At 55.8% G+C, this 27,408-nt stretch overlaps 1 protein-coding gene across 3 annotated transcripts in view; it reads right to left on the bottom strand.

The window, feature by feature from the left end:
• Positions 1-27,256, bottom strand: part of SRRM4 (serine/arginine repetitive matrix 4) — a 44,448-nt gene extending 17,192 nt beyond the window's left edge. For 2 of the 3 annotated variants that reach the window (XM_086623606.1, XM_086623607.1), the window contains exons 1-6: positions 27,126-27,256; positions 5,613-5,756; positions 3,098-3,178; positions 2,816-2,887; positions 1,113-1,139; positions 364-414 (exon numbers count right to left, since the gene is read on the bottom strand). In XM_086623606.1, coding sequence (XP_086479732.1) covers positions 364-414; positions 1,113-1,139; positions 2,816-2,887; positions 3,098-3,178; positions 5,613-5,756; positions 27,126-27,256 — 506 coding nt within the window. Of the gene's footprint in view, positions 1-363; positions 415-1,112; positions 1,140-2,815; positions 2,888-3,097; positions 3,179-5,612; positions 5,757-26,012; positions 26,016-27,125 lie in introns of all 3 variants that reach the window. The other variant, XM_086623605.1, reaches the window with a different exon arrangement.
• Between the last annotated feature and the right edge of the window lie 152 nt (positions 27,257-27,408).

Below are 27,408 nucleotides of genomic sequence, written 5' to 3'. Positions count from 1 at the left end.
TTTGGGCAGTGGAGGCGGTGGGGCACTGCGCTCTGCAGGTTTGAGCTCACCCTCTCATGCTGCCCTCACCAGAAAAACTCTGCTCAGGACTGGATGAACAAGACACTGTACATCCCTGTGAGATACAAAGAAAGTACTGAACAAAGTGGCACAAAAAAGATGGACAGGAAAGATCTCCAGCTTCTACAAACCCTTTCCCATTCCAGGAAATTCAGAATTGCTGGTTTTAGCTGCAAAATAATCCTGAGAATCACTTAGGGCTGCGCAGCCAGCATTAGCTCCGGGGGACCCACCACACCAAGCGCTTCCTAGCCCCGCAGCTCTGCGTGGGCAGAGCAAGGAACACCATGAATCGCTACTTACTGTTTTTTGTGTTTTCTTTCTTCCTTTCTCTTACTTTTGGGGCTTGAAGAACTAAATAAGAAACAGCTAATTAATTCGGAGATTTCTGTTCTGATAAAAAGCTGCACAATCACACGTCAATGTTACAGCTAGATTGCCCAAGAGCGTGCAATAAAAGTGAAAGGGATTAACGATTCTGCCTCAGCACAGGGGGTCTGAGTGCCTGCTGACAAATCTAGCTCATGTGCTTGGCCAAAGAGGAACGTCAAAGGGATCAGCTATCCTGGTGGCTTTGCATTTTCCCCACAGCGGGGATGAATACTTCTTGATGTTGTACACACACGTACTGGAATCAGGAGAGTTCTTCCAGTACACACCTGGAAAGCCACTGATGCTGAATGTTTCAAAGATGGGCACTGCTGGGGATGCCATACTGTTTGCAAGTGAAACCATAAGAGAAATGAAGACTCAAGATGCAAGATGGATGAGGTTGCCAGGGGCTAGGTTATACCAAGAGGTCTTTTCCAGTTACGTGCTTGATTGCACAGGTTGGGCTGGAGACCTGATTCTTGTGGCATTTGAGGAATGCATAAGGCTGAACAGGGAGAGGGTAAGACCCAAAGGGGATGCAGGGATCCAAGGGGATTCCACAAGCAGATACAGAAGAAAAATGTCTTCTGCCTCCACTCAGTGAATCAGCCTTGTGAGATCTTGAAGAGATGATTAAACTCATATTTCTAAGGGACCACCCACACTTGCTCAACTCTTACCTGTGTCTTCTCTTCTTTGAAGATAACCTGCAAGACACAAATATGTACATTGAATACAGGGTCTCACAAAATTGGAAATTTGAATCAGAGACAATGAGGTTAGGCTCAGTGTTAGACTGAGCACTGTGAGAAGACCTCAGGTACTAGTTGGGCAGAATGGCCCTGGCTCTCCTTTAGCCAGCTGGCAAGGGGGTAGCTGAGAAATGCTGGTGTGGTAGAAGTAACTAGCACACTCTACAAATAATGGAGAATAAGATCCTCAGGATAACAAGTCTGTATAGATCAGATACACCCCCTGTCCCTGGTGGGTCCCTTTTCTCTGCTACTGCCTCCACGGTCTTACACCGCAGTTAGTTTGAGGGCCAGAGGTGAGTCCATCTCCTGGTTTTCCATATGAAAGACCAAACCGCAGTCAAAGGAAAAATCCTTTCTGCATAAATCCAGAGCAGCCTCACAGCCAAACCAGTGTCATGCCTTTGTCGTGCCTCCTGAAGCATCCCTGGGATGACACAGGAGTCACTGTGCTGGTGGTCCTCGTAGAAAACCTTGCGAGCATGGAGCACGCTCTTCCTTGCAGCAAGGCCCAGCCTCAGTACACTGCACAGCCCGCTGTGTCTCATCAGCTTGGAGCACATTCTGCAGAAGACATGGCCTGAAGTCCTGCCTAGAGGGGCTGTGAGATTGCCTGTGGCAAGGTCAGCTGGGATCTGCCGTTGAAGTGGTACCAGCTGTCTGGGAACAACCTCCATTGGTCACTGATGCTTAATGGTTTATCATGCTGCCTTTTGGGGCCAGCTACAGCTTGTCCTCAGCTTGCAGGGTCATAAATGGGTATTAAAGTTTCAAAACCAAGGAGCATCTGACTCAGGACCTCTGTCAGGAGATGGCATCTATAAAAGAGCATAATAATACCTCCTTGGGAAGGAAGTATTTTAAAGGTGTTTCTATATCCTTGTCTTTCCTCCTCCCTCCCTCTTCTTTAAGATTCAAGCTCAGCTTTTCACCCTGTTATCCATTTCTGGTAGCTTCTCTCTTCGGTTCAATATATTATTAATACATGAACTTTCCAAGGGAGATGGCATCCACTGTTCTCTTCAAATATTGGTTTAACAGTTGAGAGAAAACAGTGAAATATTTGCAATTTTAAAATTTAATTGTGCTCTTTAAGTTAAAAATAGGATTCAGAAGGTGAACGTGGAGGCAGTCACCCAGGGCGGGGAGGGAGGACTGGGATGGGGAGGGAGGACTGGGATGGGGAGGGAGGACTGGGATGGGGAGGGAGGACTGGGCCTTTTCCTGGTCCCAGTGCTGATGCTTTCCACAGACTGGGGGAGAAGGGAAAGGGACCAGTGCAAGCCCTGAGTGCCGATCCCGTTGGCATCCCAGAGGACGGGAGCTATGTGAAACAGGACAGCAGGCAGAGGCTCTGTGGACCTTGTGCTGGTTTGGCTCATCTGTCTCTCTTCCCCTGCACCCCAACAGCTCATGTCTAGCCGTTTATCCGGGGTGTGCGCCCGTTTCCATGCCCTCCTCGCCCAGAGGCACGCCGGTTGGCCACTACCAACCACTATGAAGAGCCAGAAGGTTGACCCTCTCATGCCTCCCGGCACTGCGCCTGACAACAGTAACATCTTCCACTCCTTGTCCAGACCCCCCCCAACAGCCCCTGCTGGTGGAAAACCACATTTTCAAGGGAAAAATACCTGTTTCTTTTTCGCTTCTTGGAGCTTTTCTTCTTCTTCTTCTTCACAGGCGAGGGGCTGTAGGAAGGAGATCTGAGGAGGCAGAGGGGCGTCAGGGACCGCGGGGCTCCGCACGGTACCCCGCCACCAGTGGCACCCCCCGGGGCAAAGGGGGGCCGGTGGCTGCCAGGGGGAGGAAACAGCAGCCTGTGGGATCTCCCGGCCCCTCGCAGCTCCCCACGGGGGATCCAGCCCCCATTTTACACCCACTTCCAAGGGCTGCGTGTCCCCGGATGCGCTCACCTCCTGCGCTTCTTGCGGGTGCGTTTCTTCTTCTTCTTCTTCCCGCGGGCCGGCGGCGCGTGCTCCCCATCACACAAGGGGCTGAGGAGGGGGGGGAACACACAAATTAAAACTAAAAATAATAAAAATAACCCCTGAATCAGCTCACGTGGGACAGCTCTGCCATCGCCCACGTCCGGGCCACCCGAGGCAGAGAGATCAGTTTTCACGGTGGACTCGGGGCTCGGGCGAGTGCCTAATTACCCTCTAACGAATAATTCGGTCACGGCTTAAATGAAGTGTCTCCTCCACGGGTCTAATGAAGACATAATGAGACAGCTACTGTACGCCACGGTGATGCTGGGTGATTATTTAAAACATGTTTGCTGAGGTTAACAGCTCCGTAACAGATTTATAGGTTTTGTTGCTCTTTGTAAATATGCTTTAAATAATTAATTGGGATTTAATTTGCATAAAATAATTATTGCAACCAGATGCATCTAACTATAATAAAAGACTTGACATATGTTAAATAGCAATTGATTAGAAATATATATATATTTATTGAGATGCTACGGTAATTTAATGAGATATGCATCTCTTAGATAGTTGTTAAATCCTGGAAAAAACCTCCTGTAAATTAATTGCTTTTTAAGCATACAACACTGAATTGCGTTATGTTTCGATGAAAAGCAAATACCGTGGTTAAATTAATTCAGAGCACTGGGCTAAAAATACAACAGATACTCTGTGGCTACTCATTAACCAAAGCAAACGCTCATGGAGATGGTGGCAGCCTGTGGATCCTCAGGTTAATCCCCAAATCAGCCTGTGGATCCCCTAATTTATCCCCAGATCTGTCTGTGGATCCTCAGGCAAAGTTTTTGGGGTGCACAGCCAGCTTTCCAGGGTGTCTGTGAAATCACTGTTAGCAATGAAGGCGCTGGGTTTGTGCCTCAGTTTCCCTACTTCTCGCCCCGCCGGCGGGAGGAGCTGCTAGCAGGGAATGTGCAAAGGCACATTCCAGTTTGGAAAACGCTGTGGGATCTTCACTGCAGAAACTGGCTGAAAAATTGCACGGTTTCTGCAGAAAGAGCAAACGTTACTGTTATTAAGAGTCCTAACGCAGAGCAAACGTCGCAGCACGTTGACCCACGGGAGGTGGTGACAGGGGGACGTGGCGGGGACACTCGTGCTCCACTGCCCCTGACACTTGCTCACCCGGGGCTTGAATTACTGCCAAAATTACACTGTCGTAAAAAGCCAATTGCTCAGTGCTTTTAATACACGTTTTTATTTTTCCAACTGCTCTGCAAAACTAAACTGTACGCCAACGCTTCGGTCGTGCACTGCGACCAGCTGAGCACCGAGTGCTTTTGGTGCAGCAAACCCGAGGTGCAACCACACCGTGGCCCCGAGGAGCACCCAAATACTCCTCCTCACTCTTTCTCCCCCCAAGGATTTCACTGGCCAGCAGCAGCACTGCTAGGACATACGGCACACCTCGGCCTTTGAGGTCTTCTGTCTGCGTTGCTGGAGAAGAAATGTGTTTTCCAAGACAGCTCTTTGTCGCCAAGCTCAGACATCTGCCCAAAGAAACCCTAAGGGTCCCTCCCAGACCAGGGACCTCAGAACCCATCTCGGCTCCTCAGTTATCAGGACGCTCAAGCCCAGCTCCCACATGCTTTCTCCCAGCACAGACTTGGGCTCCCCAGCAAGCAGGTCTGGGTGCGTCTCAGACCCGGCACCGCCACGGCCAAGGGAGAGCCGGGAGAAACCTCCGGCTGTGCCGGGCGGCCACAGGCCATTTCTGTAGAGCTCTTTTCCCTCTCGCAAGATAAAGCCTTTTGTCTTTGATGTGGAAGCTTTCTCCCTGCGCTGATCTGATTTTAATTGTTTCTCCGCGATTGGAATCAAAGTCTAATTAAAAATAACGCTTTAGGTTATTGTCCCGGTTAGCCTGAAATCTGAAGATATGAAATGTGCTTTCTTGCTCTTTCTTTCCAGCATCTTGAACCAAATGGGGAGGCTTTAATCCCGGAGACAGTTCAGCAGGCAGGGCTCAGAGATCCTAACTGCTTCATTTACAATGTTTAGTTCATTTTCTCCTCTCTCAAGTTGTCAGGGGCTAACGACCAACTGATAACGAAGCTGTGTCCTAATGAAGCCGATGCTGCTGGTCTGATCTAGGCGTGGGGAGAGGGGAATTGCTGAGAGTGATGCCCAGCCAAGGGTACCCCATGGACCTGGTAACACACGGGAATGCTGGCAGGTTGCCTGTCTTCCAGCCAGGATTACTTGCAAGGGGGCTGTAAGAGCAAGATGTGGAGTGGAAGTGAACTACAGGTTTGCAGGTTTCTCCCTGCAAACATGGATGGGGGTTTCATACAATCACATGCATTTGCTGTACACTCGTAATCATTTAAGCCATCCCCAGCTCTCACAGACCCCCGGAGGGACTGGCTAAACAGTGACAGACACCTCCTCTGCCATCCCCCTGCTTCAGGGCGACCCCGCTCCCAGCCCTGGCTCCTACCTGCGTGACCTGCGGTGAGCATGGTCTCGTCTCCCCTTCCCTTTGGCACAGCCATTGGTGGCGGAGGCCTCCTTGACCACACGGCCACTCACTTTTTCAGGATGTCTGTCCTCCGCAGGGTACGGCAGGCAGCTGAGCGTCCCGCTGCAGGAGCAAGAGGAGAGAAGCAGAGGGATGAAGAACTGCCCATTCATCTGGGCTTGTTGGCTGAAGGTTTCCCCTGTACTGGGGAATCCTCTTTCCTTTCCACAGGTAGGACCTGTGCTGCTGTGAAGGAGAGCTGCAGGTTGCTCTCAGGCCTCCTGAGCCCACGATGCTCAGCCCTGCAGTGAGCAATGCTCCTACAAGGCTCTGGAAAGCCCCCATTTCCAAGCCAAGCTGTGCCCCAGCGCAGGCACGATGCACTCAGCTTTCAGGCAGAGATGCCACAAGTGCCGTACAGCCAAGGAGCACCTGGATGGCCCCGTACAGCAGGGACAGCACCGGGTCTGAATCCAATGCAACAGCAAGGGGCAACAGTAGCTGATCAGACCAGAACCCCTGGACATCTTTCTCTGCATGGTGGGTTTTAGCTCACCCGCTCTGCAGAGGCAGCACTGGTCTTGCACTCTGATAGAAAAAAAAGCTTTTCAATTCCAAATGCTGTTCTCGAAACTGGCTATTGCATTGCTAATGCCTTGCCACACATCTTCATCCTATCCCCCTCACCAGCACCCAGGCAGAAAGTAAACTTTCAGCAGCCAGGGAACAGGCCTCCTCCCCACTCCAAAAATAGAGTGCTGGGCCAGTAAACACACCTGGTCCTGCTGAAAGCCCAAACTGGAGAACCTGGGACAGCCCAGCAGAGCTAAGAGGAACCACCTGGGCCAGGCAGGTGTCTGCAAGAACCCTGGGGAAACCTTGAGAGTTGGTGTGAGAGGTCTTCAAGAAACACCTGGGCTTGGGCAGGACAAGCTGAAATGCAGAAAAGAAGCCAAATGGAGAAAATAAACCCAATTGAGCTTGAGCTTGGACACTTGGGAAGAAAGCAAATAGGTTTCCAGGCCGTGCAGATGTTTATTTCAAACAACAGAAAGATTAATGGAAAACCATAAATCATACCTGGCAGGGGTGCTGGTAATGCTGTGGTTTTGGTGGCAACCAGAGTATTATTCGAATAAATAAAGCAAGCAATGGCAAGTCCAAGCCCAACCTGGCTGTGGGGCGGTACCGATGGTGGGTTGGGCTCAGCTGGCAGTGAACGTGTCCCCATTTCTTCCCATTATCATTTTGAAGTCAATCTCAGGAATGGGCTGTGGGTGCTGCTTGGGGGTTTAGGCATCCCCAGGTCAGCTCTGCAAGATCCCACGGCTGTGTCTGCCACCCGACCTCCTGGAGCAGAGGGAGGCTGGGATGTCCCCATGCCAGCCCCGCAGCCACAGTGGATCAGGGATGCCAGGAGGGTGCTTTGGCTGCCAAGACCGTCACAGCCATCACACATGGGCTGTGGGAATAGGAACAAGGGGCTGGGGCCAGCTGCATGCTGCACATCTGAGGGGTTAAATGGGGCCAAGAGGGTGGTTAAAGAGCAATGTGATGCTAAAATGGCACGGTAACCCTGATTAGGCATGGCCAGAGGCTTGCATGCCCCAGGGAACATCCTGCTGCCTATCCCAACCATGAGCAACGTTTTTCAGGGCTGAAGTTGGCACAGGAGCACCCACAGAAGAAGGGTCACCCCTCTCTTTGCAAATGTGTTTTCTCTCTCAACAAACTCCCGCTCTCTCTAACAGCTGACTCCTTCTCAGAGACCATTTGGTAACACCTGAACGTTTAAGGATGTGCAGCAGCCAAATACAAGTGACAGGGGTCAATGGGGGGAAGCTGAGTGAAATATTTCTGGCCCAGGACATGCAAGAGGTGATGGTCCCTCTGGCTTTAAAAATCTATTACTCTGCTTGTAATAAATCCCCCAGTCGCTTCCCAACATCTATGTTATTTTTAACCATCTGAGAAGCTACATGGTTAATTGCTTTCTTTGTGCAAGCTAATTAGCTTGTGGCCTTTCCCAAACCCCTTTTAAGAACAATCTTCTGAGGTCCAATCATTAGGATCCATTAAAAATGTCCCCAAATTAATGACCTGTGCAAAGTCTGGGCTGGATCAGCTCCAGCAGTGGAGGCGGGAGGGTTCCTCCCCTCCCCGGGCTGGTGGCACGCTGGGGCACCGGTGCCTTGCAGGAGGGACCTGGGCACGGCGGGTGATGTCCCTCTCACCCCGGCCCCCGCTCCCACTTAATGGGATTTTCAGGTCCTGAGGTTAAAACATATTGGCCTTGAGGCAATCAAGGACTCCTGTCCTGCAACGTGCTAGGAACCATTTCTTCTGGGCTTGGAAGTAATTATTGATGGAAATAATTATTCTCCAATTCCATCAAAGGCTGGCTTCGATTCAACCAAATGTTCTCCTCTGATGCATGCTGAGAGTCACTAACGCTCTAAACTGCCTGGTGATCCCCTTGCGCTAAGCTCCATAGACATTGATTGAACGTATATATAAAAAAACACATTTTTTTTGGTCTTGTCTTTCATGTCTTTCATGACTGATATAAAAGTGCTTGCAGTTTGGCATGAATAATTACCATGATCTCAAAGGAGAGGATTCCCACACCTTCCCCTGCCTGTGGCAGGAAGGAGAAAGCCTCTGCAGGCAGTTTGCTGGAGCCGGCCCCGGGAGGGCAGCGAGGATGCTCGGGGAGATGCGGCTGGAAGCGCCCGGCTCACTCAGCACAGGGGACATGCTGAGATGTTTGCTGGAGCAGGCAGGAGGAGGAGGAGGCAGGAAGGATGCCCACGGTTTGGCCTGATGGGCTCAAAAGTGAGGCCTCAGCTTCTCTGCCAACGTCTGGGTTGCATGTTGGTCCCTAAGGATGCTCTGCTGGCCACAGGTAGCTGGGCCAGGACAAGGCACCTGCCCAGCCGTTTTGCCTGCCCTCCATGTTTCTCCAGTTCCGTTAGATGATTGCTTGTGCTCATTTTTCTTTCTTCTTTCTTTCTCCCATATATAAATCCATCCTATCCGTCTGCGAGTGCCTGCAACTCGGAGCAAAGCACGCCCTGGGCAACCCCACTCCATGGACAGCTTGCCTTGTCCCTTCCCTTCCCAGTAGTTTCCATCCAGGAGGGGATTTTTGGGCTCACAGGGATTTTTGCCAGCTTTTCAGCAGCTGGGAGGGAAGCAGCAGGCACACAGGGCTCTCGCCAAGCCCACCAGCCCAGCCCTTTCCCTGCTTTTCACAACCCAGCCAGCCCATCTCCGCATTTTGGTATCAGATCTGGCTTCTCCCATGTTTTCCTTCCCTGACAGAATGTGTTGACAGCAGAGGGAAAAGATCTATTGCTAGAAATGATGCAGAAAAGGTCATTGATGGGAAAGAACCCAGACACTCCTGATTTGAAGGGGAGTGAAACCATCATAAAACACTACAGCCCTTTGGAGGAGAACAGGGCGAGCGACGGCAGCCGGGCTGCAAGGTCAGGGGGGTCCCTGTTTATTTTTACAAGCTGCCTGACTTGCTCCCCCCCAGCCTTTCCCAAAGGCATGTTGTATTTCTGAATCCCACTGGGTTCCCTGCTGCTGGCAGTGCCCATCGCCTGATGCCACCCCATCCTGCCTTCTGGTGTGTCACCCCTGGTTTGTGGTGGCACCACGGAGGCCAGATAACCACGCTGCAGCCCCCGTGCTCCCCAACAGCTCCTTTTGGGGCTGAATAACACTGTCTGCTGGGGAAAGGCAGCGAGTCACTGATGGGCTCGGCACCGGGTGTTCCACTGGAGCCCAGGGTGGTCGTGCGCACAGATGGCAGGATAAGGCCACTTCTCTGCAGAGGCCAAGGGCCACAAAGATGATCCAAAGGCTGAAGCACCTCTGCTATGGAGACAGGCTGAGAGAGTTGGGGTTGTTCAGCCTGGAAAAGAGAAGGCTCTGGGAAGCAGCCTTCCACTGCCTAAAGGGGCTACAAGAAAGCTGGAGAGGGGCTTTGGACAAGGGCGTGTAGTGATAGGACAAGAGGCAATGGATCTAAACTGAAAGAGGGGAGATTTCAATTAGCTAAAAGAAAGAAATTTTTTACAAGGAGGGTGGTGAGGCACTGGAACAGGTTGCCCAGAGAAGCTGTGGCTGCCCCATCCCTGGAAGTGTTCAAGGCCAGGCTGGATGAGGCTTCGAGCAACCTGGTGTAGTAGAAGGTGTCCCTGCCCATGGCAGGGGGGTTGGAACTAGATGATCTTTCAGATCCCTTCCAACTCAAACCATTCTGTGATTCTATAAAAAGCAAGACCAGGGAGGTCTCACAGGACATTCGCAAGATCTGAGATGTTGCTGGGCTCATCAAAGACCCCTCATGGAATTTGTTAAAGACATGCTGTGGCCTCCAGAGGCATGGGTGAGCCCTCTGGGTGAGTCCTGGGGGCTTAAAGCAGCCCACCCCCCCTTGTTAGCCCCCGCTGCCCTTCCTGCCCACGGATGGGTCCTGGCACCCTTCACAGAGGATGGGGCAAAGGCACAAGGTATTTGCTGCCGAGGGAGCAGAGCTAACTCACCAGCCATGCCCGTTCCTCCACCCTGCCATGCTCGGTGCGGTGGCCAAGTGCCATCTCATCAGGCCATGAAATGTGGCCCTTGGTGACGCACCTGTCACCGGGAGCTGAGCCCAGCGACACCCGTCCCCCCTGGCCCTGCAGTGACATGCAGTCGGTGCGGGCTTGGTGTGCACTTGAAATCCCTGCGTGCTGGCATCTCAGCACTGCCGGGGCCGGGCAGCTGCCCTCTGCTGCCCGCGGGCTCTCGTATCACAGCCGAGCTCCTCTGCCCCGGCCCCACAGCACTCTCCTGCCACAAAGCTTTCATCAATCATCTTTTTTCCCCGCAGTAACTCATCTCGAGAGGACAGAAAAGCAGGAAAATTGCCTTTCTGGTGTCCTTTCAGCTGCTGGACCCCATCACAAGGCCATGTCCCCACCTGCACCAGCATCATCCCTTCCTCCACAGGATGGGCTCCAGTGGTCCCAGCCCTCCGTGGCCTGGCCGCAGCTCCCCTGCCCTTCCCAGCTGCTTTGCAAGCAGCAGCGTAAGCACGCTGGGGCTGGATCGTGCCAACCAAGCCTTTTATTTTTATCGTTTATTTAACTTTGCACACGCGGCTGGGGTGGGTGCTGGATTCACAGCCCGAGCACGAGCACCGTGCCGCAGGGCACTCGGCCGCACACACAAGCACATTGAAGACCCCGAGCACCGACTGCTCTTGGCAGACCTGCCCCGACAGCATTTCCAAGCTCAGGACAGAGTATCTAGGAAAGCCAATATGGAAACTTTACTACCTTGCCCTTTTCAGCCCTGGCTGGCTCCGCATTCCCAGCATCTCTACAGCTCCTGGTGAAAAGGTAGGAGTGGCTCCAGCCAACTGGAGCCCCGAGAACAGAAAAGGTTAGAGCATCTCTGATGAGCCTATTAGTTATGAATGTTTCACTGGCATTAAACTGACGATGGATGCCTCACCTGGGGACTGGAAACATCAGCCCGTGAGAGGACACAGGCGTCCGTGGCAGGTGAGGAGAAGTGGGAGAAACTCCTGTGCCCACAGCCGCTGGCACCAGGGATGCTCTCGCCGCTTCACCTGAGCAACGTGCAAAAAAGTGCGTGGACACATGATTGAACATCTCATCTTTCCTCTCCTTTCCTCACCTGGAGGTTTTGGCCGCGCAGGAGCGGGCAGGAGGCACATTGGGGTCCCTGCTCTCCCGCGTCCCTGCAGCTCTCTGCCACAGCCACCTCCAATGTGCCTCTGCCCCTGGCGAGGGTGGGCTGAGCTGCTCACAGCGTTTCTAAAATCCACCACTTTGGGCTGAGAGGCCTTTTGGCGCTGGCAAAATGACCCTTTTATTTTCTCTCTTGCTTTCCAGCTTTGTTCGTGTGATTGAAAAAGAAATGGTCGAACAGTTCCTTTGTCCCAGGGGAGGGAGGGGACAGAAAAGAAGGTTGTAAAGACATTTCCAGGCAAAAACTCCAGCAGATGTGTTTACGTAAAGCTCTTTGAAATATGCACTAAAAATACCTCTTCAAAATTAGGAGATGGGGAAAATTGTAAGTGCTTCCCACAAACACACGCACACACAAACACCCCACAGCAGGTTCTTTCCCCACCTCATTCAAACCGTTCTTATTAGTGTGGCAGGAGCCCTGCGGTTTGTTATTGAAAATTATAATAGCAAATCACCGAGATATTTTCCCTGATTACCCAGACTCCAAGCCAGTTCAATTTTAATCTTCTCTCCGCTATTTTTTCCGTGCATCAGCAGGGGCACCAGCTGCAGAGAAGCGCGTGGTTTTCTTGAGGCAGTTTAAACACAGAAGAGAAATACAATTCCGTAATATGCATTTTTCATCCAGTTTCTGCCAGCCGTGACTCGCCTCCCCCTCCTGCTCCCGGGAACCCCGCATCCTGCTGCAAGCCTGAATGCGGCAGCGGCTCCTTTTGCTTCTTGGACTCCAGAAACGTTTAACGACCGCTCTTGTCGCATCCCGGGCCAAAAAAGCAGCTTGGCTCTTTATTTTCCAGCAGTTGATTTGCTATGCATGGTTGGATCAGAACAGAGGAGCTTCCCCGCTGGAAGAGGCCCCAGTAGCGGCACAGGGTCAGTGCCAGATGCTTCAGGGGATGCTGTGCAGTCGCAGCCCGCGGGGACGGCTCCAGCCCGGGCACCAGCTGGCGGCGGCGGCGGCTCCGGCTGCGCAGAACGGGATGGATGCCTGTAAAACTCCACGGGGGAAATGAGATGCTCCCAGGGACCACCTTTCTTGGTGTCCTGGTTTCGGCGGGGACAGAGGTAGTTTTCTTTTTAGTAGCCAGAATAGCGCTGTGTTTTGGATTTAGTCTGGGATCCCTCATGAGAAGAATGTTGATAACACACTGATGTTTATAGCTGGTGCTGAGACACCAAGGACTTTTCAGCTTCCCGTGTTTCACCAGTGTGCAGGAGCACAGGCTGGGAAGGAGCATGGCCAGAACAAAGGACCCACAACTCCTATTTTAGGATTTGAGTTTAGGCTTAGGATTGAGGCTCAGACTGGCCAGTGGAATATTCCATATTGTCAATGTCATGCCCAGTGTATAAATGAGGGATGGCCAGGAAGTTTGGGTCTTGCTGTCTTGATCTTCGGATCTCTCTTTGGGGCTCTTGCTCTTCTGGGATTGTGGTTTTGGGACTGCTCTGTTTAGAGATCACTAGCCAGGATGGGACGGGCGTTGGTCAGCGAGCGGTGAGCAATGACACTGTGCATCACTTCTTTATTTATACTATTATCATTACATATCATTTTATATCATTATTGTCATTACTTTTAATTTAATTTTTTAATTATTATTAAATTGTTCTTATCTCAACCCAAGAGCCTCCTTCCCTTTTTGCCTTTAATTCTCTTTCCCATTCCCAGCAGTGGGGCAGGGTGAGCGAGCAGCTGCGTGGTGGTCAGTGACCGGCCAGGTTAAACCATGACACTCAGGTAGGGTCAGGCACGAGGGCGAGCACAGCCTCTCCCTGCTCCCCACGGCTGGGTCTCCTCCTCCTCTCCTCTCCCTTTCCTTCCGGAGCACCCGGCTGCCGTGCAGGGCTTGGCATCACCTTCCCTTGCTGCCAGCAAGCCGGGATGGCTCTGCCGGCCGCCTGCCAGCGACAGCAGAGATAAACCCAAGGAACATGGCACGCGGTCGCATCGTTTCTAAAAGAAACCTGGACCGCTGCCCCATCTCGAGCGGTTTCTGCGGCATCTTGTGCCTCCCACGCCGCCGGCTCGGAGGTCCCTGCAGTGCTTTGTGCCCGGCAGCACCTGCACGCTGCCGGGCCAGGCTTGCTCTTGGGGGGACAATCCTGTGCCTTTCCTGTCCTCAAATCCTCCTCCTCAGACAAATACCCTGCAGGTTCCCGTGCCTGTAAAGGAGCCAGTTTTCTCCTCAATCAGGGAATAGGAAAGGAGGAGCCTTGGCTTCTCCCCGGTGCCTGCAAACGGAGCTGAAAGTACTGCTACCCTGAGCTACACCATGGCACAGCAATCCTGCAGACCCTGACCCACATTTTGGGGGACTCCGGGCTCCTGAGTGACCCTGGCGTGGCAGGGACTGGTCTGAGGAGGGACTGGGGCCAAGAGCTTACGCTGAACCCTGCCGTAGCCCCACGGTTCCTCCCGGTCAGCCACAAACTGCACTCCCAGACCCCGTCCCTGCCATCATCCCCAGGCAGTTGGGCACTTCCCAACACACTGCTGGAAGCTGGAAGCTGAGGAGCACCAGGAGATGAGACGCTTTAACATTTTAGGAGGGTTTTAACAAAAGCAAACTGAAGGATGTCCCAGGACAGAAGTGCTTTGCTACTCTCTGTGATGCAGTCAGGCTGGAGGGCACCCTCACGCCCGACCAGCTGCACACAGCCAACCCCCCATCCCAGGGAGCACCCCCGGTGCCACCGCAGCGCCCCAGCTTCCAGCTGACCCCCATGGCAGCACCTTGCTGCGGTGCTGGCTGCCGTGGTCAGGGCTGTGCTTGCACACAAGGTTCCAGTCCCTCACCCAGGTTAACTGGGGCTCCTTGGAGATCACTATCCTGCCAGCAGGCCTGGGCTCGCTCTGATGAAGAAGCCACCCCGTGCGCTGCCAAGCGATGGCAGGGCTGGGCCACGGGATGCCACATCTGCGGTGCTCAGTCGATACGGGTACTCTCTGCGATGCACCCATTCCCTCCTTTGTGCAGGAACCTGTGCCGTTTGGCACGGCCAACAGCAGCGAAATAGCGTATTTGCCAATCACATAGCTCATTAAATTGTAATCAAATAGGGGATTGTAAGCACACAGTTACCAGGAGCTCCTGGGAGCACTGAGAGATCACTTTAAAAATGAATTAGTAATAAGGCACGTTGGAGGCAGCAAGGAGAAGACGGCTGGAGAAGATCCACTTGGAGCAGCAATGCTCCCTTTGCTGCTCACGTAAAGCTCTTTCCTCCTCTCCCTTAATTTGCTTTTTTTGAAACACCCCTGGAAGAAGAGGGGAAAACACACAGGAGGTCCCAAAACTCAGATAACTCCACAAACCCACCCTGTTCGCGCAGCTGCTGCCTGTCCACGGAGCTGCTCTGGGAACAACTCCAGCTGACGGGGAACACATGGAGCAGACAGCCACCCCATCCACCGGGCTGGGGACAGGGACACTCAGGTCACCGCACCCCGTTAATAAACCAGCCCGTGTGCTGGGAGACAGGTGCACACACCTGCCTGCAGCTCAGGAACAGCAGTGCCAAGGGCTCAGCTCCAAACGACTCCGACGTTAAAACACGCTCAAACTCCCCCAGGACAGACCTGTGGGTGCATCCGAATGGATGTCCCCAACTGGAGTGTCCAGGGGCACCACCCGAGCAGGGCAGCGCTGGTGCCACTCTGCCCCATGGGGCTGCCAGAATTAGAGGTGCTGAGGGTAACGTTTTCTGCCAACCCCCCCCGTGCACCCACGATCGGCACCCGCGGGGCAGAGCCCCAGGCAGCAGCCAGGAAAAAATGGTCTGCCACGCTTGGGGGGTCTGGTGAGATGGGGGTCCCTGGATGTCCCCTCGTTTGGGACTTGTCTCCCAAACATCCATCCCACTGCGCTGCCCAGGGCTGCACGGGGCCAGGAGGGCTCCATGACGCCGGGAGGAGCAGATGTCCCCGCGCCGGGACACGTGGGCAGCAATTAGCTCCAGCGGAAAGGAATTAAACAACAGATTTGTCCTGCTGGAGAGACGAGCCTACGATGTTCCCAGCCCAGGAAGGGAGGTGGCAAGTGGGCTTTAACCCCCCACTACACTGCCGGGGACTTTTTATGGCCAGAAGAGCCCCTTTGCTTCCCTGTATCACGTTTCCCTGAGCTGGGAAATTCCTGAATTGCAGCTTCACAGGTGGGAGGGTTTGGTTTGACTCCAGTCCTTCTTCCCCATAACAGCCCCTAGTCCCGTGGGAAACACCTCGGTGGTCTTGCCAGCTGCCCAGGAAGGACTGGTGAGGGGGGTTTAAGTTAGGGAGAGTTTCTGGGAATGAAAACGGAGCCTTTTCTCCTCCTGCTGTGCTCTAAGGAGGGAGAGGTTGGTACAGCCATGCCATCCCTGCTGCACGGTGGGTGCCAGGGTGCTCGGTGCTGCAGCACCCAGGGCTGTTTGCGGGTCAGAGCCAGAAAGAAACCTCCCTCTCCTCTCCTAGGTCTTGTCCCCAACCCTCCACACCACTCTGCAACCCTGAACATTATGTTAAATCACCCCAAAAAAGAAAAGGGAGGATGTTTATTGGCCTGCTGCTCCCTAGGAGGAAGGTCTCGAGGAGGCAGGCAGGTCCCTGGGCTCCTGAGCCTCATGGCAGACCCTGCCAGGAGGGGCTGGAGAGAATCGTTTCACTTTTTGGCACATCCATCTTTAACTGGGTATAAAAATAATTTCATCGCTTGCTGGAATTTGTGAGACTGAACTAATATCTGTGAAACGCTTTGCTATCCTCAGCTGAAAGGCAATCTAGAAGTGCAAAGCCCTGGTGTTATTCTCATTCAGATAATCCAGAATTATTCACAAACACAATCAAGATTATACAAATATATTCATTAGTTCTCAGAATACCTCCAGGAAAATAGAGGAATTAGTCTTGTTAACAATTATATATTATGTAAGCGTGTGCCTAAGCACGCACAGACCCGCACGCTGTCGGTGCCGGGGCACATTCGCCTGGGACTCATCCCAGGATCTCAGAGCGCTGGAGATCAAGCACTTGGCGTGTGCAAAGTGGCCACCTCAATTCTGGGATATCCCAATGCCCCATGGCAAGCAACAGTGCCCGGTGCAGACCCCTGCACCCCCCGGGGTGTTGCTGGCTGCTCTTGGGCCAAAACACAGAGATACCCACCAGGGACAGCCCACGCATGAAAACCATCACTCTATTCTAGTCAAAACAGCCTTTCCTGCCCAAATGAGGATTTTTAGGGCACAGGCAGGGTCGGGAGGGTGGGGAGGTGGGATTTCCATGCAGCCCCCTCACTCAGGACCTGCCCTTCTGGCCCTGCCCGTGCCCTCGGCCCCACCTTGGCTTTCCACAGGACAATGGGACTGTCTGTTCGGAGCGTGCTGGGAAAGGGGAGATAAAGGTGCGCTGAAAATACCGCACGGTTTAATTAACGCCACATGCCTTTCACTCGGTAGGTTGTGTGGATTGTTAATTATTTTTATAAAGAAAATAATTAGTCCCAATCAAGGCAGAAGCTCTCCAGAATTACAGCTCATTAACTGCTCTCACATTTTTCTGTTCTATAAAAAGTCATGTGGTGCTGATGAAAGTTACAGACCCTTGGAATCAGCATTAAACACAAATTCAGACAGTGTTACCATCCTATTACCATCAGCCGCATCGACTTGGCTTCGGTAATTGCAGCTGGAGACGAAGCGCGGGGGTTTCTGCTCTACACAATCTCCGAAAACAAGCTCTCTGCCCATTAGTTTGCTGGAAACGATGTGACACCAAGCCCCGACTCGGCTAAGCACATCCCCGAGGAGGTGACAGCCACCAAGGAGGAAGGGGAAAGCGAGGTGGCTTTGCCAGGGGTGGGAGGATGGGGGTTGCTCAGGTTCGGTTCAGCTTTGGCTGGTGCTGGGGCTGCTCCCGCACTGAGCAGGGGGGACCAGGCGGGTCTGGTGCTTGTCTAAATCAGGAAGGTGAACCAGCAAATCCGGTGATGTGGCAAATCTGTCTTGTGGGATGGGGTAGCAAAGCCACCAGTCCACAGGCAGGAAAGAGCTGGGAAACACAGAAAGGACAAGGAGCAACCTTTAAGCAGTGGGATTGTCCTCATGGGACATGGGGGAAATAAGACGCGGAGGGATGCTCTTGGCGGGGATGCGGGAGTGTCCTCAAGCATCGCCCTCTGGACCATCCTGGTCGAGGCACCGTGCTGGGGCCGGCTCTATCGAACGCCGCAGAGGCCTCGCTCAGAGCCTAATTGAAAGAAATCACGGCACGTTAAAGGGAGCTCAGGTTAATCAATGCCGATGCGGTGGGGAGGGCGAGCAGGGGGAGCGGGGTGGTGGCCGTGTCCCAGCACCAGCTCTGCCGGCAGCGGCCACGGCCGTCACTGCCCGCTTTTCTGCCATGGAAAGGCAAGGTGAGACCTGCTGTCCTCTGCTCCATGCAGGACAAACCCAGCGCAGCGTGGGGCGAGGGTTGGCAACAGCAGCCCGCGGCAGGGAGGGAGCAGGGGAGCCGTGGGTCCTCGGGATCCTGCTTTTCACTTTCCATTAATCAGGATGAACGTGCCTTTGGTGGCACTAGCGGCGGGCAGAGCCAGCAGCCAGCTCTTTGGCCCACGAGCCTCCACTGCAAAATTAACCCACGCGTCCCCGTGGCAGCAGTTCCCACGCTGGGCGCCTGCCCTTGAGCATCCGAACCTGCTCAGAGGGATGGGGATGGGGAAAACGGGGCTGTGGGTGGAAATGACGCTGCTGGAGACCCCTGAGGGCAACGGGGTAGTAACTACTGCCACGAGGTCATAAATAGCGAGAGCCAAACCTGCCATTGGTTTGTCAGTGTTGTACCTTTAGCACTGTGCCGGCGGGTACTGAGATGCTCCACGGCCACAGGGAGGGCAGGGACGGGGACACGGCCACATGGCATGGCCCCCATGCACCCGAGGGCTGAGACGTGCCTGGAACACAAAAAGGCTGCATCTGCCAGCCTGGACTCTCCAAAACATCCAAAAAACCCTTCAAAACATCTGAAGGACACTCTTCAGCTGTGCTGGCTCCTAAGCCACACGTGGGAAACGTTTGGGAGAGCACAAGGCTCGGTTCAGAGCTGGTGCTAAGGACCTCTCCGGACATCGGACAGAACGGGCAACTGAGTCCCTGCACCCGGGGATGCTCCAGGCTCCTTGGGCAGATGCAGCCAACACGTCCTGTGTCCTACAGAGCTCAGCCCTGCATGGGGACCTGCTGGGGCAGCCAGGGTCTGGGGACACAGAACCAGAGGGGGCCACCAGGAGACCATGTCCATCCTCAGTTAGAAGACACGGGACACAGCCAGGTCTTTGTTCCTCCTCGCCGGCAATGCCCACCCAGACCCCCCTTGACCTCCCTCTCCTCGGCACGTGTTACCCACCCGCCTGTCTGCTCCAGTGGCCCCACGCCATCGTCCTTCATTAACTCGGCCAACGCGTGGCTGACGGGCAGACAAAGGCAGGGCCGGGGCGGGCGGCTGCGGCAGCCGGATAACCATGAAGCCTGTCCTGTGCAGCAGGGTAGGGCAGGCAAAACGTGGGTGCTGGGCTGCTTTGTTGCTTTGAGGTGTTTTTTTTTGCCAATATGTTCCCAATCTTGGAGTTTTTGACACATAAAACCCTTGGCAGAAGCAGTGCTGAACCCACTTGTCTTGCTTCTCCCCGTCGTAACGAACCTGGCTGTGCTCTGAGCAAAGCAGGGAGGGCTTTGAAGAGGACAAATGCTTTATAGGCAATAAGTTCCCAAAATGGAAACCACCAGCCTCAGGGGGAAGTCAGCCCAAAGCCCTAACTGCCTCCCGTGCACGGTGTGCCACGGCCATGGCCATGCCCGCTCTGCCAGGGCACGCTGCTCCGCTGGCTGCAGGTCATGGAGCAGCAGAGAGTAAGTTATGATTAATTTACACGCTGTTATACCTCGATGTTACACATGTGCTGCTTCGGCGGGCGGTTGGTTATACGGCAGCTCCAGCTGACCTGCAGATTAATTCAGCAGGTGGCCGTTAACTGTAAAATCTCTCTTAATGCAAAAATATTTCTCTCGCTGGGCAATAGCTAATTCCTCATTCCGACAGTAACGTAGCTAAAATCACAGCCTCCTACCCCGCTCTCCTCCAGCCGTACCCCGACACTCACGCTCCCAAGCGCGCGCGGGCACAGAGGTGAATTCCATACAACCAGCCCGTTGCTGTCGGGTTCCACCGGGATGATGCGCTGCTGGAATTTGGCATTAGCAGCAGAGAAAACCCAGTTTCTCGTGGCAGCCCATGGGTCTCCGAGCATTTTCGGACACCTGCATGTAAGATGGGCACCGGCCCCTGGATCCAACAGCATGAAGGTCTTTGCAGCCCGTATCAGCCCACCGCAGCCGGTGGGGGGGATGCAGGAGCCGGGGGGAGAGAGCGGAGCAGCCCCGCAGGCAGCAGGACCCTGCCCGCGCTGCCCCGACCCCTCTGCCCACCCAGGCACCTGCTCGGGGGCGAATGAGGAGGTGGCCCACCAGTGCCCCCCATCCCACCTCTGCCCCTCGCAAAGCCCCGGCCGGGGGTGGGCGGCAGCAGCTGTTTCTTCTTTCATTAATGACCAGACATGAACGAGACGGGTCCTCACGATATCATTTAGCCCCAACCTCGCTGCCTCCTGCCTCGGCCACGGGCTGGGACACCCAGCTCAGCCAGCCTGAAACACCGAGAGAGTTTTTCATAGCGTTTTTTTCCCCACTTTTAGTTCTTTTTTAAGCCCTTCCCGCAGTCCCCGCTGCACTGGCAGGGAAAGCGCTCCCGCCGCGTGCGAAAAAAACTGCTATTTTTAAACTCCCAGGGTTTGTCAGCGCTTTCGGCTCGAGTGGCTGATGCAGAAGCCAGTTTTGCAGCACCCGGCGTTCCCACGGAGGGCTGTGTGGCCTTTGCCGGGCGATGGTGGCACCAAGACGTGGCCACTGTGCGGGGCCATGGTGGTCCAGCCTGCACATCCCTCAGCATGTGCTGAATCCACGCTGTGCCAAAGCCCTGTTATGGATGCTGTGCTGCTAGGATCCACTGCTCCTGCTGGCTTTCAGGCACCCATGACCTCTGTATGTTTGCAAGCACCCATAAAAAAACCACAGCAAGCCAGGCTGTGCAAGCAAATTGACTCCCGAGGTTTGGCGTTTCTCTCTGCCCAGTACTGGGAATGCCAAAGGGCTCCAATCTGGGCACCAAACCCAGGCTCTCCTAACAGCAAAGAGCTCCCAGGGGCTTGAGCTGGACCAAGGGCTGTGGCAAAGCCCTGGCACCACCCGCAGCCGAAACACGGGTGGGCTTTGCTGGTCTGGGTCAGGCTTTGCGATGATGAAGAGGTTTCAGTGGCCGCAGGGGGAAAAGGAAGAAAAAGAAGAGAAAAGGCAAGGGTGGTCACGCGTGAAATTATTCCATTGCAGAGACTCGGGGTTTGCATTTGATAAGTTCATCTTATAGAAAAATGTACGTAGGGAAAGGTCCAGCCGCCAGACATGGAGATGTGGGAACGGGACAGGGATGGGGCTGAGGAGAGAAGGGCTCATTCCAGCCACAGCCCTCTGGAAGGAGAAATCCTCTGTGCTGGGAGATCCTGCGAGACCCTAAACTGCCGCATTTTGCCCCGGCCCATTGCTCCACGCTTCGATACCTCTATGAAACAGCCTCAGCCAAGTGCTGGGACGGTGCAGAGCCCGGCAAGGAGGGCACCCCCACGACCAGCACAGCCCCCCCGAGGTGCCAGATGCCACCAGGGCTGTGCTCACCAACCCGGTACCCGCAGCCAAGCCCCCATGGCACCTGCAGGCACGGGGGCTCCCCCGCAGCCAGGAGAGTGTCTGCAGCTCTGTTCAAGGGCAAAATCAAACATTTCTCCAAAATGATCCCCCGGCCAGCCGGCACACTTCTCCCCCCCACCTTTTGCTTCCTTCCACCTGATTTCATCCTTCATCTGAAGAGGAGGATGAGGAGATCTGATACAGTGCTTCCCACTGCTCAGCGTGAACACCGCGGGCTCCCTCCAGGGATGGGGCCAGCACAAGCCTCAGACTCGGGGAGAGCCGCACTCCGTGTTTCCCTGGGAGGTGCTTTGGACCTTCCCTCTCAGCATGGGGCCAGGCTGTACCATGTTCTTGCTGGCCAGTGCGGGATTTGGAGGCACGGGGCCAGATTCGGGTCCTGAACAGAGCTCTCAACTGAACTTTTACAGGTCAGAAATTGCCCGTCCTCAAAACCAGAGCATTTCCCACCACCCTTCTGGTTTCCAGTCCCTGCGGTGCTGGTCTGGGGACAACCCTCAGCCCCACATCCACTTCTGGGAGCTTTTAGGTGAAGGTGACAAAACCCCACATGGCTGCAGCAGGGGCACAGTGGAGAGAGGCAGCACTTTTGGGGGTACCCCAGTGGCTCTAAAAAAGCGTGGGGTTCCTAAAGGGACTTCCAAAGGCCCTTTCCCTAAATCCTCAGGTGCTTCTACACCCTCCCACACCGGGCACAGCATGCCTGGCTAAGGCACCTATGGGTGCTGAGCCCAGCTGTGCTGGCTGGCACTCACTGCATCTGACCCAACGCTGGCAGGAATCTCCATCCCCATCTCTCTGACATGCCATTGGGCCACCGTTCTTGGGGACAGAGGTGTCCCCCACCAGGGGGACCAGCAAGGATGCGGTGCCCAGCACCAGCCCAGTGAAGAAGCAGATGGACGGGACCGGGGGAAGAAGGAGGAGGAGGAGGATGAAGGCTCTGTGAGCAGCAGGGAGGGGGTCCCGCAGGCATCCCAGCAGCTCCCGAGCTGCTTAATTAGCTCTCCCTGCTCCCAGCGCCGTCCAGCTGGAGCTGGAGGGCAAGGGCAGACAAAAGCCTCCCTATCGACAGCCCCTCCGAGGAAGGGGCTTTTCTTCTCCCCCTCTGCTTTTCTTTTCAAGCCCCTCTCCCCCCGTTTGGGCCGGGGCCACAGGCTCATTAGTGCTTGGGCTCGTTGGGAGCGGGAGGGAGCAGATGGCAGCCAGGCGGCTGGCGCGGCCGCCCCTGCCACCACCTCTTCCCGCACAGCAGATGCCTGATCAAGGAGGGGGAGGATTAAGGGAGCGGGGGGCCAGCAGCACGGCAGGGCCACCAGCCAGGGCTTCCTCCCCAGCAGCACACCCCGATGCTGATGGCCAAGGGCTGCCAGCCCACTGGGGATATCCAGGGGTCAGGGCTACCGAAACGTGGCCGGGAAGCCAAAGGGGAGGGAACTGGTCCCCAGTCCATCGGGGACTCTCTGCTGGACCAAAAGTCACTGTGAAGGCCACAAGGGAACTGCAGGCATGTTCTGCCCTGGCTGGGGGTACTGTGACCCCCCCAGCCCTGCAGTGCCATGGCTGTTCCCAGCAAGTTTTGCAGCAGCAGCAGCAGCATCCAGAGCCATCACCAAGATCACCCGTGATGGCAAATCAGGCAGCGAAACTGCAGTTAATCCCACTTCAACCACACAGCCCCCCCTCCCCCTCCACACACAGTGCGTCCCGGGGGATTAAGGGTTAAAGCACAAATCCCCTGCACTGCCCTGATGTGACCCACTTAGACCATCTGGCAGGGAGGGATGCAGGAGCCTCCTTTCTCCTGGTGCTCACCCGACATCACTGACAGCCCCGGGAGCTGATACTGGCACCCATGGTCCCCAGCCCCAGCAGTGCCCTTGCTTTCCATGTAGAAGTGGATTTCAGCAGAATTTGGGGGTGCTGGGATGGAGCAGCCTGTGCCACACTGCCATGGCTGGCAGTATGGGAACGGGGAACCCAAACACCCCAAAAGCATCCTGCAAGCCCCTGGAATGCCACCAGCTCTGGATCCCAGAGAGACTCTGGAGCGTCTCCTGGTCTGGCTGTGCCTGGCATCCCAGGCTCCCTGGCACGTGGGTGTGTATGAAACACTCAGAAGCGCTGGGATAAGTCAGGCGGTTGAGTGCGAAGGGGCTTCCAGTTGCCCCACCGTGGCTGAGGTCATGGCAAAAGCCCTGCCAAGAGGGAAGCAACAGGGTCCTGGTCGCAGGGCTGAGGCTGTGGCACGGCCACGATACCCATCCCCAGAGGTTTGGCTGAGACCGGTGGCACCTTTAGCACAGGAGGTTTAAAGGGATTTTCAGTTGACAAGAGCTGAAGCCCCTCACAGCTGCTGTCAGGTGGGGATGGCAGCATCCTTACGGACCAGGGAGACAGAGCGAGGGCCCCCTGGCTCAGTGGAGGGGCTTCGGGCAGGGTTGGGGGTCCCTGTCCCTGACCCCATCCCTCCAGGCACACAAGCCCTTCAAACCACCCCAGAATTTCGCATGTGCTGGAGCAGCCCCCCAGCAACAGCAAGCATGGGGCAGCCCCAGTCCTGCCCAGCATCCCCGCACCCCCGGGTCCCTCGTCCCCAGCCATGAGAGCGCAGCCCTGGGCTGCACAGCGGGCCCTGCATCGGGAAAGGTTAATTGGAAAAGCCCCTTTCCCCATCACCTCGGTTTTAACTTTCACGCTGCAAACTGGTCAATAATCCATTTACTTTGGCAGAGCCCCGCTCCAGGCATGGAGCTGCGTTCGGGGGACTGGAGTGAGCAGCCCCCCCAGCCCCGGCAGGACCAGGAGGGAAGGGATTAATGTATTCTTTTGTTCCAGGATGAACCATGGGTTTAGCAGAGCTTTAGCCCTCCGAACCTCCTAGGGAATTTACATGGAAGAGGCTTTATCTCTGGGACCAGCAACAAGGTGGTGGCAAGGGATGGGACACAGGGAAGAGCCAGCTGGACGAGCGAAAAAAAAAAAAAAAAAAAAAAAAATCACCTTCTGCCCCAGGAATCCCACCGCTGCCCCACAAGGCTGCAGGCGTGAGCCCTCAGCTGTGCCCAGGGCACTCTGTGGGGAAGGATTTGGGCTATGCCCACTGTGGGCACTCCGGGCAGAACGCCCATGCCACAGCCGAGCCCCTTGGCACCCCACGAGGGCACAGGCTCAGCCAGCAAAGCTGATGGGCAGACGGGCAGCACCAGCCTGGAAACCACGGGATTGCCTGCACCATGCAGGGCCAGATCCAGGACAGGGATCCACCTGCCAAGTGTGGGAGAAAACAGAGATCCAGATGGTCATCTTAATTTTTCATTTGGCTAACTGGCCTCCCCGTCTCCTCGCTGGTGCGCTCTGCTCGCTGGCACCGCAGTCATTTGCTCTTAAATTAGCCGGGAGCATCATCAGGGAAGAGAGACGGATCCAAGCAGCGGCGCAGTGAAACCTTCAGGAAAAACAAACCCAGAGCGAAGCCGGGCACAGAAACGGCTGCGCGAGGAGCTGCTGAAAGCCTTGGCACCCTTCTCCTGGCGGATGGGGAGCGGGAGTTTGGCTCTGGCTCTTGCTGGGCTACAAACCCAGTGTGGGCTCGGGGTGCTGGGGACATTGCTGTGTACCCCAGCAGGGACCCGCTGCGAGGTCCCTGAGGATGCCAGATCTGGCATCTCATCGGCACAGTCCTGCCAAAACAGCAGCGTGGGGCTCCCAGCAGAGCCCCACGCGATGCGAGCCGAGCTGGCCGCTGCTACGAGGGGCAGGGACCGCAGCCTCTGCTCCCCCAGCCTTCAGCTCAGCCCCCCCAGCAGCACAGCCCCTCTGCAGCGCAGGGACAGGGGCGAGTGCAGCGAGGACCCCAGAGACCCCAGGGAGAGCCCCGCCGCGGCTGCCACTGCTCGACACCGGTAGCGAGGGCGGTGGTGCAGATGGCTGCACCCTGGGGAGCATCCCTGAGCCGGCGGCACACGGTGTGAGGAGACAAAAGGAGCCAGGCTGCACCAACACGGGGACCCAGCGGCATCACAGCCAGCTGCGTGGAGCACACCCCGGCTCGGGCACCCCATCGCGCAGGATCTGCTGGTGCCAAGGTGCGAAACGCGGCAGAGCCGAGCTGGTGGGTCCGTTTTGCCACGTACTCAGAGCCCCCGACCCCTGCGCAGACGGTTCCCCTGCCGCTGGCGCTGGTGTTGCCAGCGAAACGGGGAGGTACGCGTGTTCGCTAACTTTATAACAGGGCTGCAAACGCTCCCAGCCGTGGTCCTCAGCCCAACCAGGATATCCACGGCAATCCAAATTGCCATGTAGAGCCAGGCATCGTTCCTGGCACCTGGGCTTGCTGTGTTTGCCCAGTGCCCTCATTTGTTGCTGTATTCCATCTCCAACTGCGAGACCTTTAAGCAGCGCGGCTCGCTCGGGCACATCCAGGCAGGAGAGAGCATGTGTGTGTCAGCCAGCACCCAGCTCGCTGACGGCCCCTCCGGGTGCCCACCACAGCCCGATGCAGGGGAGGAGAACAACACGGTGGTCCCTGTCCCCCACGAAAGCTGAAGCCCTGCAAACACTGCCCATGGAAACGAGATTGGCTCTTCTCCTTTAGGAAAACTCAGCCGAGCCTTTCCCAATTTCTTACCCTGATTGATGGTAATAGGAGAGGTCAAAAAAATTCACGCTCCGGCAGCTGGGCCATGGGGGCAGAAGTGACCCTCTGCCCCATTGCACGAGCAGCGGGACCCCCGTCCCCCTCGCTGCTGTGGCTCACAGCCTCTGCCGGCATGGGATGCAGCTGAAAGGGCTCGCTCCCCACGAGCTCCCCTCTGTTTAGTACAAGCTGAGCCCCCAACACCCAGCCTGCTCCAGACCGCTTTACCAACCCATCGCCTTCATGAAACTTTGGGCTCTTCCTCACGGCGGGTGGGGAGCAGCCAGCGGTGGAAACACAGAGCAGAGAGAGGAGAACCAGCAAAAAATCTCCTTTCCTTACAAAAACAGTGCAAAGAAGGTATTTTTTACCAATATTGAAACAGTCAGCAAAATAAAACCAGTCTAAATCAGAGAGTACATTGTTGTGAGGAAGCCACACAGACCCTTGCCCATGCAACAGCCCAGCTGAGCAGCTCGGTGGGTATGAGCAGCCCCTTCACCTCCTTGCACAGGTTTTGACACCTGCCCTGCCTCTGGCAAAGATGTGGGCACCGGCCTCCCCGGAGCAGGAGGGACAGGGCAGACTGGCACCTGACATGCAAAACTGAGACCGCTTGGCTTTGAGACCTGGGGGACACCAGACCCGCAGCTGCCCTGGCCCATGGCTGTGTGCAGGCACCTCGGGTGGCCACAGCCTCTGGGCTGCACCTCCCTGGAGTGCACCAGCCATCCGACTGCGCCAAGGCAGGGTCCAGCTGAGGGGGGGCTGTTCCCCTCCCTGGACATCACCTTGCCAAGGGTCCCTGGTGAAGGAGCCATGCAAGAGACAAGACAACCAGCAGGACACACACTCTGGAGTCAGCAAGGCAGGGATGGAGGTGACCACACTTTCTGGGTGATGACCCCCACCACTGCCCCCCTCCACAACCCAACTAGGGCTTTCCAGGCCCCCATCCTGGACCCCTCGGGAGGCAGTCAGCTCCCAGGTTCTCAGCACCACTGAGACAAAGTCTCCTGAGCCTGCTCTCCTCCGGAGCACAGCACCCACCTGGTGAGGGGGCCCAGCCAGCCAACATCCCCCTGCCTCAGGCATGGGGGGGACCCCCAGACCCTCCAGTCCCTAACTTGGGGTGGGAGGAAGAGACACTCCAGACCCTCCTGATGGTGGGGGATACTAAATGGGGTGAGGAGGACACTGGGGTTGTGCAGCGCCCAGCCGGAGGCGGGATGGGGGTTGCCCCTGAGCCCCCCCGCCCCGTGCCCTGGCAGCCCTTACCTGGGCAGCGGCTTGCGGGCCGTGATGCTGGCCACGATGATGCTCTCGGGTCTCGGCGTGGCCACGGCTTTGAAGGTGCCTCGCCAGAACTTCTCGAAGAGCTGCTTCTCGCCCTGCTGCACGCCGGCCATGGCCCCCCCGCGCCGCCGCTCTCCGCGGTGCTGAGCGGTGCTGAGCGCTACATCCCCGCGCGGCCCCGCACGGCCCGGCCCGGCCCGGCCCGGCTCGCTTCGGCCCCAGGAGCCCGGCCCGGCGCTGCCCCGGCTGGCGGGGAGCTGTGAGG

The sequence above is a fragment of the Tauraco erythrolophus genome, chromosome 19 (genome assembly GCF_009769465.1).
Source record: "Tauraco erythrolophus isolate bTauEry1 chromosome 19, bTauEry1.pri, whole genome shotgun sequence".
In the NCBI taxonomy this organism is placed as follows: Eukaryota; Metazoa; Chordata; class Aves; order Musophagiformes; family Musophagidae; genus Tauraco; species Tauraco erythrolophus.
This window is presented reverse-complemented; position numbering and strand designations above follow the sequence as displayed.